This window comes from Gobius niger (assembly GCF_951799975.1).
Source record: "Gobius niger genome assembly, chromosome: 19".
Taxonomy (NCBI): domain Eukaryota; kingdom Metazoa; phylum Chordata; class Actinopteri; order Gobiiformes; family Gobiidae; genus Gobius; species Gobius niger.
Window position 1 is genome coordinate 26367090 of NC_136870.1, and position 10776 is coordinate 26377865.

At 46.3% G+C, this 10776-nt stretch overlaps 1 protein-coding gene across 1 annotated transcript in view; it reads left to right on the forward strand.

The window, feature by feature from the left end:
* Window positions 1–10111, forward strand: part of LOC306978378 (NACHT, LRR and PYD domains-containing protein 3-like) — a gene marked incomplete at its 3' end in the record, with an annotated part of 44792 nt that extends 34681 nt beyond the window's left edge. Inside the window, exons 6-16 of the mRNA XM_079576901.1 lie at window positions 262–360; window positions 423–488; window positions 552–733; window positions 3009–3102; window positions 3174–3450; window positions 5843–7457; window positions 7527–7691; window positions 7844–8011; window positions 8102–8269; window positions 9200–9246; window positions 9609–10111. Coding sequence (XP_079433027.1) covers window positions 262–360; window positions 423–488; window positions 552–733; window positions 3009–3102; window positions 3174–3450; window positions 5843–7457; window positions 7527–7691; window positions 7844–8011; window positions 8102–8269; window positions 9200–9246; window positions 9609–10111 — 3384 coding nt within the window. The remainder of the gene's footprint in view (window positions 1–261; window positions 361–422; window positions 489–551; window positions 734–3008; window positions 3103–3173; window positions 3451–5842; window positions 7458–7526; window positions 7692–7843; window positions 8012–8101; window positions 8270–9199; window positions 9247–9608) is intronic.
* Window positions 10112–10776: the final 665 nt, after the last annotated feature.

Here is a 10776-nt window from a genome sequence, read left to right on the forward strand (position 1 = left end):
CGTCTTAACGTTATTCAGCTGTACAGAATGTATTGAAGTAGGTTGTAAAATACTGCTTTTAGGAACTTTTAATTTACTTTCAGCGGGAGCTTCTGCAAAAGCGTCTTACTCCATTGCTGGCTCGCTAGCGCCCCCCTGAGTCCGCCTTCTGTAGAAATGTGGAAAGACTTGGAGAAACAGGGAAATTGTTGTCCAGGTTGGAGACCCGTGATATAAACTCAACTGTGACTTTGTCCTAAATGTAACTTCTGAACCTTTCAGGGCGTCTTCAAAGAAGCTGTGTCTCGTACGGACTCGGTGAAGAAGGCGTTGTACGCAATATTCACCGAAACCATGTCTCAGAACGAGCTTCCTAAAAAGGTATTTCATCCAACAGTGTCATCACAGAACTCTGTCCACAACGTTAACCATGTCTCCTTTAGGTCCAGGATCATCTGCGCTGCAGCCTGGAGAACCTGCAGCTCGCGCTCTTCCACAGCAACAAACAGGTGTGTTTTCTGAACACAAACACAGCCTGCTGACAGCAACTGAACTAACCTTTCTCCTCTCAGGACTTCCGTAGTGCAGCTGTGAAGAACGCTCCAGAGGTGTCCAGAGAGCTGCTGTCTGAGCTCTTCTGGTTATTCAGTCTGATGGCCCTGAGTAAAACCCCTCTGCAGCCTCAGTGGGACAGCCTCAGTGCAGTCGACCCCTGGGAGTGTTTCCCTGCTGAACTCACAACACACTGTGCAAGGTACTGGCCTTTGTTCACAGCATCATTTTTCTTGTCTTGCATCTATTATCATTCAGCAATGTGATTTTAATTGATGAACCCTTATCCCTGATTAAAACAAAACGGTATTTTTTGTTGCTTCAGGGGCATCTGTCAAAACATGACACAACACATTTTAGTTGTAGCAGCAATCCTACTCTCTTTGGGAAGTTTTCACAAACACTGGATTTACTAAAATCCTCGTTGTTTCCAAAGGACTATCATGACAGTCACAGTCACATCTGTCTAAAGCCGTACACTACACAGTTATGGCTTTTCAGACAAAGATTACAAGTTGTGGGCAAAATGTTCTGCCATAGTTCAGTTTCAGTGCGACAGTCACAAAGATTAAAACATGTATAAACAAAGACGAGATGCAGCACATACAGTATCAAGCAGTGTCTGATATTTTGGACACTGATCGTAGAGTGAGCCTCCTCTCATCGAGGCAATGATCTCTGTCAGGCAGGTCATTAGCAAAATACATCACCAGCACCGCAAAAAGCAGAGCAAACTTTGGTCGGAGCTACAAGTGCAGCTCACGATTTTACATTCTTCACCGGGTTTAAGAGAAGAGCCATGTCTGTACTTACCTCAACTCACATGTCACACTTTCATCAGTTTGACCAATGCTTCCTCCAAACCCTGTAGGGATCCACCTCAACAACACGAGGCTCCATCTTTGACCTCAGAACTATCTGTCCCAGGTATCGGCTGGTTTGAACTTTCTCCTTTAGAACCACCTGACTTTGTTACGTACCTCCGCTCTCTCTTCTTCGCACAGATGAAGCTTTGGGTCAGGCTGAGACAATGGGACATTCTTCCAAAGCAAAGCGGAGACGACTCCATGACAGTTCCCCTTATGCTGCAGACTTTTAAACTCTGCATCTTCTTCTTTTCTGAAACACAGGGATAATGCTAGTGCTGTAAAATCCTGATGGTCAGCGCTGGATTCTGCTTTTGTCTGACAGTGTTTCAAATAAAAGATCAGCTTGAATCAGAAGTCTATATTTATTTGTTCAAAAATGTGTTTTAGGACAGTTGCCTCTTGCTGAAGCCATGACGAGTCTAACTTCACCTCTCTGTAATTGAATCCAGTTTCAGAACAGAAGACATTTCTTCCATCTTTAGTATCTCAGAATTGAAAATAGGCGCTTGTTGCTATGAGACGAGAGTGTCTTGTCTCTTACGCGACCACAATCCCCTTCGTTTCAGACATATTTAGGTCCAGAGCGTTGCTTCTGTAGAAGTTTACAGCAGAGCCTCCTCTTCATGGCCAGCTTTGGTGTGAGACAATTCATGAGATTTTTTGGGGCGTCCATCTGTTCATCCATCATCCATTCATCTTAATGGGTCGCAGAGGCAGCAGTCTTAGCAGAGATGCCCTGACGTTCCTCCTGCTTTTTTGGGAGGATCCTGAGGCGACTCCAGGACACAAAGATATCAGAATCAGAATAGGTTTTATTGCTATTGTCATGAACAGGTTCACAACTAGGAGTTTTACCTGGTGTGTTTGCGCACACGCGCAAAACGCACCAGGGCAGACGTACAAGGCGCCCCTTTTTGTTGCTGAAAGTTGAAATCACAATAAAGCAAAGCACAAACATACACAATTATACACAAGAGGATGATATAGGATAATACACATTACGGGAGGGGAGGTGGGTAGAGATAGTCAATGAGTGAGGGACATGGTCCCTCCAGCGAGGCCTAGGTCTTCCCCGGGGCCTCCTCTAAATGGGCCTCTCAACTTGAGAGAGCAGCGGCTCTATGTCAAGCTCCCCCTGGTTCACTGAGCATCGTATCCTTTCTCTAAGAGAGACCCTGCAGAGGAAAAACATTTTGACCGCTTGTATCCACAATCTTGTCCTTTCGGTCATGGCCCAGATCTCATGAACATAGGTGAGAGTAGAAACGTAGATTAACCGGTAAATCGAGAGCTTTGACACATTCCCACAGTCAGATGCTGTGTGAGGATTGGCTGCTGAGGCACCTGCCGGGGCCCCATATATCTGTCCATAGGGGTTTTGACTGTTTCTTAGTCTGGCCCGTCACCTGGGGCCATGCCATGGGAGACCCTACCAGAGACATAATGCTCCAGACAAAATAACTCCAAGGATCATTCAAGCACTTCAAAAAACCCACCACGATAAATGGCAGCTCAAAGGGGAAAAACAATGGGAAGTGTCTAAAGATGTGTTGCATGCAATTGATTAATTTGACAGGTTTCCTCTTATTGCCTCTTTGTTCTCCACAGAGAGGACCAGAACAAACCAAGTGACGGTCAGCTTATGCAGACTCCTCGAGATGTTGTTCAGCATCAGCCGACTCCTCTGGATCCTGTGTTTGCAGTAAGTGTTGTTAAATCATGTTCAGAGGTTTGTGCAGTTTAAACTTTAAACCCTGTCTCTGTCTTACGCAGAGATTGGAGAAAGACATTGTGACATTTGTAAAAGAACAGCTGACGAAGTTCCGCCAGATCCTGAGGAGCTCAGAGAACCCCAAAGAGGATGCCCCAGAGAGAGAGTGGGAGAGCAGCAGAGAGGCTGTGCTGAGCATCACCCTGGACTTCCTGATGAGGATGGACCAGCAGCTGGCGGAGCGTCTGAGGAGGCTCCTGACTGTAGTGAAACACAAAGAAGAGGATCCGACGAAGCCTTCCACTGCCATAACACGCAAAGAAGATCATCCAAGGAGCAGTAAGACCAAGCCAGTTATGACAGACTATTCTACAAAACTATAGTCATTTCTAATGCTATAGAAAGACTTTATTTATTTAATTTATATATTTTTTTATTCAAGTGCTATCATTGTGATAGGCAGAGAGAAGCTCTGTGGGTTCAATAATTTCGATTCCCACCTGTACGGGGCCTTTCTGTGGAGTTTGCATGTTCTCCCTGTGTCTGCGTAGGTTACCTCCGGGTACTCCGGTTTCCCCGACCACTAAAAACATGTACAATAGGATGAAAGAGAATGTGTTTCACAGTACAACGGACATAAATTAGCCCAATGTTACAATCCGGTGTGGCGTATTTACATGCATGAGACCCATGTATGTTCATAAACGTCCCGACCAAATAATCCCTAAAAATCAAAATAAATACATTTGTATAGCGCCTTTGACAGACATGCTCACAAAGTGCCAACGGTCCCTCTGACCACCATCATTCATTCACCCACATCATTCATCCTGACCTGTGAAAGCAGAAAGTTTGCTGTGAATCCCTGCTGTAAACTCGCTCCACCGAGGACACCATGCATGCATCGGAGGAGACTTGTGCGTTCTCCGCCAGCTATATTTCCCACAATTCATTTGGCTTTGAGCACGTGGATCACCGCGAGCCTCCGCCTGCGGCCACTCCTCAGTTCCAATCATCGTCATCGTTTTGTGGAAATAAACTCCGCCATGTGACGTTTCATCCCTAGAGAAGAGTTTCCAGCTCAGACAGGTTTTACTGAGCAGAAGTGTTGAAACAACTTGGTCATGCTTTCATTTTCTCTAGGCCTGCATTGTTTTGTTTGTTTGTATACTTTATTGTCCCCGTAGGGAAATTTGTCCTCTGCATTTAACCCATCCTTCGATGCCGCTGGGGCGACCCGTCAGGAGCAGTGGTCGACGGCAGTGCCGCGCCCGGGGACCCGTCTCCATGATGTGGAGCCAGGCTGATGGTCAGAATCACCTGGCTGGAGGATTCACCTATTGCACATGTTTTTAGTGGTAGGGGAAACCGGAGTACCCGGAGGAAACCTACGCAGGCACGGGGAGAACATGCAAACTCCACACAGAAAGGCCCCGTCCTGGTGGGAACTGAACCCGGGACCTTCTAGCTGTGAAGCGGAGGCGCTAACCGCTGCGCTACCGTGCCGCCGCCATTCTATTTGTACATTGTTTTATTGAGGGGGGCGTTGCAGACAAATCTTTATATGGAAACTTAAAAAACGGTTTCATATTTTAAAGTTTCAATTTTAAGTTTAAAATGTGTAACCCCCAAAGCAAAAAAAAAGAAGTAATTAATCTATTTTTATTATTATTTCAGTTTGCACATAAGATTTAAATGTTTAATTACTTTACAGATAATGCATTATTTATGTAGGCTATGAATGTATAAATGATGTGAAACTGACTAAAATGTAAACATTTTATTTTACTCCAAAAGTTTATAATGATGTCTTTAACAGCATCTTTCCACTTCTCCTGCAGTGTTTCACCTTTTTATTTTCACATGAGGTTATTCATTTTGTTAAAGCTCAAAGACCCATGTTAATGAGCTACTCCCTGTGATGTCATCGAGTTCACTCGCTCCAAAAGCTGAACAAGCCGAGCCCACACTCGTGAACTCCGCGGAACAGACCTGAGGAGTTCACAAGTACGGATTCTGCACTTGAGGAGAACATACAAACCCCACACAGAAAGGCCCCGCCCAGGTGGGAATCGAACCTGGGGCCTAGTGACCTAGTGAAGCACGACCGCTAACCGCCGCGCTACCATGCCACCCACAACTAAAGACATAGATTTTGTAGGAAGATTTTGGCTGACATCCAATATGGTGGAAGGCGTTGCCATCATAATATTTTTTGCACGTCTGTACCGATTTTTTAATTCTATGACCATTTTTATTTTTGCCGTGTCCGACCGCGCAATGTTAAAAAAGACTGAGGTGGTGCTATCGAGCCAATATTTAGAAATTTGGGGCTAAAATCTGTGAGTTTCGTTATTGTTCACTGGTTGAAAATTGCGGAAGTTGTAGTAGAAGAAGTAGAAGAAGAAATAATCCCCAAAACCCTTACAACATGTTCCCACTTTTGTGGGTACCATAAACTATATATTTTTGGAAAGTGCTCGCACATTCCTACCTCCTGGTCCTGGGTAGGTTTCGTACGGCTACTCTGGTTTCCCCATCACTAAAAATATGCACGATAGGTTCCCTGCTGGGGCCACGACTAAAGGAAAAAGACTCTTTATCTCAGTGGGACTTTCCTGGTTAAGTAAATGTCACATAAATGAAATGGCTCCTGTGTCTCGTCTGGTTAATAATGAGGACTTTCACTGTCGGCCCGACCTTCACTCAGCTGTTTTTGTCTTTTAAACAGAGCCAACAGCTCGTGTGAGTCGCCAGAAACTGAAGACTCTCCTGCAGCAGAAGTTCAGCCAGGTGTGCGAGGGCGGGGCTACAGCAGGAAACCCCGCCCCCTTGCAAGAGATCTACACGGAACTCGACATCACAGAGATGTATCAGGAACATGGGGTCAGGAAACCAGCAGATCCCGCTCTAGCTTTTGAGAACATCTTTAAACAACGATCTGAATCTGGAGAGCCAATCAGGACAGTGCTGACTGAGGGCGTGGCCGGCGTCGGGAAAACTGTGCTGACTCAGAAGATCAGTCTGGACTGGGCTGAAGGCAGAGTCTATCAGGACATCGAGCTGCTGCTTCCCTTCACCTTCAGAGAGCTCAATAAACTGAAGGACAAGAGCTTCAGCCTGGAGGGACTGCTCCAGCACTTCTTTAGTGGAACAGAAGAAATGTGCCGCTTTGAAGACCTCCAGCTGCTCTTCATCTTGGACGGTCTGAACGAGTGCAGATTTCCTCTAGACTTCACCAACACCAAGGTCCTGACTGATCCTTCAAAGAGCGCCTCAGTGGAGGAGCTAGTGGTGAACCTCATCAGAGGGAACCTGCTTCCCTCCACTCGCCTCTGGATAACCACACGCCCCGAGGCGGCCATTCAGATCCCTGCTAAGTGCATCTCCCTTTTGACCGAGGTGCGAGGGTTCAGCGAGCCTCAGAGGGAGCAGTTCTTCAGGAAGAGGTTCGGAGACGAGCAGAAAGCCACAGCCGTCATCACACACATCAAGAACAACCCCAGCCTCCGTATCATGAGCCGCAGCCCAGACTTCTGCTGGATCATCTACAACTTTATAAATAAGAAACACGAGCTGCCCATGACCCTGACCAGGCTCTACATCCACTTCCTGCAGGAGAACTTCCTCAGGAACAGCACCTCTGAGAAGGCCACTCCCTGGAAGATTCTTCAGCCTTTGGGAACAACGGCCTTTCAAAAGCTGCAGAATGGAAACCAGGCATTCTACGTTTCTGACCTGAGCAGTTTTAACCTGGATGACTCTCAGGTCGCCTGCTTCACCCGTCCAAACATGAAGGAGCTTCTGGCTGCTCTTCACGTCCATCACATCTTCTTCAGCTATAAAGAGAATCTAGTGTCACTACGGCGCAGCACTTCCCAGTCTGATGCAAGTTTCTACCGCTCTGCTGTGGACCAGGCCTTACAGCGCCAAGGCGGACACCTCGACATGTTCCTGCGCTTCCTCCTGGGGCTGTCTCTGTCGACCAATCAGAAGCTGCTGCCAAGTCTGCTGACTGAGACAGGGAGTCAAATAACCAACTCTATGATTGTGGGGTACATCAAGGATAAGCTGAACGAAGAGGGTTTGTCTACAGAGAAGAGCCTGAACCTGCTGCACTGTCTGAACGAACTGAACAATCACGGTCTGCTGGAGGAGGCGCGGAAGATCATGACTGAAGGAGGTCCTGCTAACAAACAGATGTCTTCTTCTCAGTGTTCTGCTCTCTGCTTCCTCTTACTCTCCTCAGACTCAGACCTGGAGGAGTTTGACCTAAAGAAGTTCTGTCCCTCCCAGGAAGGTCTACAGAAGCTGCTGCCGGTGGTGAAGGCTTCAAGAAAAGCCGAGTGAGTTTACTGTGAGTTTACTCAAAGCTTTACTTTAAATGTGCATTTATGGCGTTCCTTTGTTTCCAGTCTGTCCTTCAGTGACTTGAAACTATGGAGCAGCACACTGACCTCAGACCTCAGCTCCTCCACTCTGACTCACCTGGATCTCAGTAACAACGACCTCCTAGATTCAGGAGTGATGGTACTGTGTAATGAGCTGAAGCGTCTCAACAGCAGACTGACGACACTCAGGTGAGACACACATAATTCTGTGTTGTGATATCGGGACATAAACACTATTTGATTAATGCCCGAGGGGAAATTCTGTTTGTGTACAGAGAAAAACCAGGACACCCAAGTAGTAAAAAAAGATACTTATTTTGTCTTTCATTGTGTTGCTGCAGTCTCTCCAGCTGTGGCATGACCCGAGTCAGCTGTAGCTCTCTGGCCTCAGTCCTCAGCTCCACCTCTCTGACACACCTGGATCTCAGTAACAACAACCTCCAGGACTCAGGAGTGGAGCAGCTGTGTGAGGGCCTGAGGAGGAAGAGCTGCCGCCTGGAGACACTCAGGTGAGACGTAGGATCCTTACAGCCCAAACCAATATCAAAATGAAGATGTTTAATATTCGTCCTTTGGAGGCTGATCCTGTGTGTCTGTAGGTTGTCTGGTTGCAGGGTCTCAGAGAGGGGCGGGGCTTCACTGGCCTCAGCTCTGAGCTCCTCCCCCTCCCGTCTGAGAGAGTTAGATCTAAGATACAACGATCCAGGAGCCTCTGCCGAGCACCTGACTGCTCTACGGGCCCCACACGGCCCTCTGCAGTCTCTCAGGTGAGCCCATGGACTCCAAGGGCAGGGACAAAACATCATTTTACAATATATCACTGTAATGTCACATTTATCTAAGTATTGATACTTTTAATAATTTTAAAGGGACTATACGCAGTTTAAAAATGTTAAAATTAAGTATTTTCCTCCCCCTACATGTTCCTCCATGTCCTAATGTGTAGAATGAGCTCAGACCTGTTCACCACAACTGCCTCTAAAATCCTGCACTGTCACTAAAAACGGTGTTAATTCGGGTCAGAAGTGCCGTCATGCACAAGCAAGGCAGGCAGCTGCCTGGGGCCCCCAAACCAGCAGGGGCCCCCAGAGGCTCAACAGATTTGACAGAAACAGCCAAGAGAATAAAGTCACTGCAGCAGCAGTGACAAGGTGCAACAACAATTGGCCATCGCAGGTTCCCTGAAAGGACCCCATGAGCCAAACTCGCCCTTCAACAAATGAAAAATAACAAATAAATAAATAAGGAAATTTAAAAAAGTGTGCTTTGTAACCCGACCCACCCGCACCCGAAGTTTGCCGTAATTTCTCAAACACCGGTGTTTGAGTTTCTGGAATCTCAAACACTGCCCGGTCTCTGGAATAAGCTTTGGAAACTGAAGAGCAAAATGAGGACACAGGAATTAAGTTTGCTGGAGTCATTACGGTGCATCTGCTGCGGTGAGTAGAAGAAGAACTTGTATTTATATGGCGCCTTAACAGTAACAGCGTCAATATCTGTGCCGTGTGCCCAAGTGGACTTCCCCACCCCCTGGGTGGAACTGGGGGTGAGTTTACTTTCCCACCTTGGGAATGTAATCTGGAATGAATCTGTCCACATGAGTGGTCAGATACATTTGTAGACTGGAGGATTTACAGATGGATGTTAGAGTGAGAGATCAACTGTTCTGCCAGTCACAGTGTTTTCTTGTCTTTCAGCCTGAAACCTGCAGGAGCCCAGTTTCTGACAGACGGCCTGACCAAATGTAGGTGCTTTGTTTGTACCACTGACCTGAACCAATGTGAAGCCCTCAGTGTCCTGTTTTAGTGGAGCAGATTAAGCCCTATATTGTATAGGTTTAATTATTCCCCTGCTGCAACTAGACCAGGTGTCAGACTCATGATATTTATGTTGACCTCTTTAAGGATCCGCTTAATTCAAAAGACCTTCCTTGTCACAGGGTTATTACATCTGGTACAAATATCATGAGAAACTGTACTTAGGGTGACAAATATCTTTATTGTGTCTTGTGTATCAACCTCTAATTTGACCATTGTACTGTTTTTGGGAGCCTATGTTTTTTCTGGAATAGTCAGCCCCAATAACGTTGACTTTTCTTCATCCCAGATTTCTGTGAACTCTTCCTGGACCCAAACACAGCCGACAGGAGACTGAAGGTTGAAAACAACAACCGCACAGTGACGTTTATGAGCCAAGCCCTGTCATCTTCTGCCCCCAGTCCCCAGGTCCTCTGCTCCCCTGCCCTGTCCGGCCGCTGTTTCTGGGAGGTGGAATTCAACTTGACACCCAAATCTAGTATTTGTATAGCGGTCACTTACAGCGGGATTCGAGACAGTGATTTGGGTCAAAGCCCACACTCCTGGGCTCTGAGGGTTACCACAAAAAGCTACAGCGTGTATCATAATGGAAAGTCCCAACAACTGGAAACCCCTGCCCCATACACCTACCCAGGACGAGTGGCCGTGTACTTGGATTATGAGGCTGGATACGTCTCCTTTTATAAAGATTACGGGAGACTAGAGCTCCTTTACACTTTCCACACCACCTTCACTGAGCCTGTGCGTGCTGGGTTCAAGCTACGGGACTGCAACCTGTCCCTGGTGCCTTGACCGGCAAAGGCTCGCACTAACTCTTGTGTGTGAACAGTTTCACATAAGTCAAAACACACCATTTTACTTACAGTGAGAACCAGTTTACATACACTTCATAAAAAGACACATTTGCATATTTTTTTCTCACAGTCGGGCTTCTTCCTGCAGAGTTCCCTCTCAGCCCATGTTGGTGCAGGACTTGTTTCACTCTGGATAATGACAAACTCTTCCCAGGTTCAGCATCTTCACCAGGTCTTTTGTTCTTGGGTCGACCTTCACATTTCAGACACAGCTCGTTCATCTCTGACGCAGAACCCGCCTTCTTTCTGATCCGTGTGATGACATTGATGATATAGTAAACTTCTGACTTTGTAAAAAGTAATAAAGAATGGTGTTGAAAATGTTCTCTCATTATTCTGGAATTTGACAAATATATTTTTAAAATTGACCTAAGAAAAATAAAAGTTAATTCTGTTTTCATGTCAGAGAGTGAGAAAAAAATGCAAATGCGCCTTTTTATAAAGTGTATGTAAACATCTGGTTCTCACTGTGTATGATTATATATGATGATTTAACCATGAAAGTCCGCCTCGTTTCAGTTGTTGACCGAGGTGAGAACTCATTTGAATTCTCCTAATTGCTGCTGAGCTGATTATATGATTTTAATCGATTGCTTCCAAAAC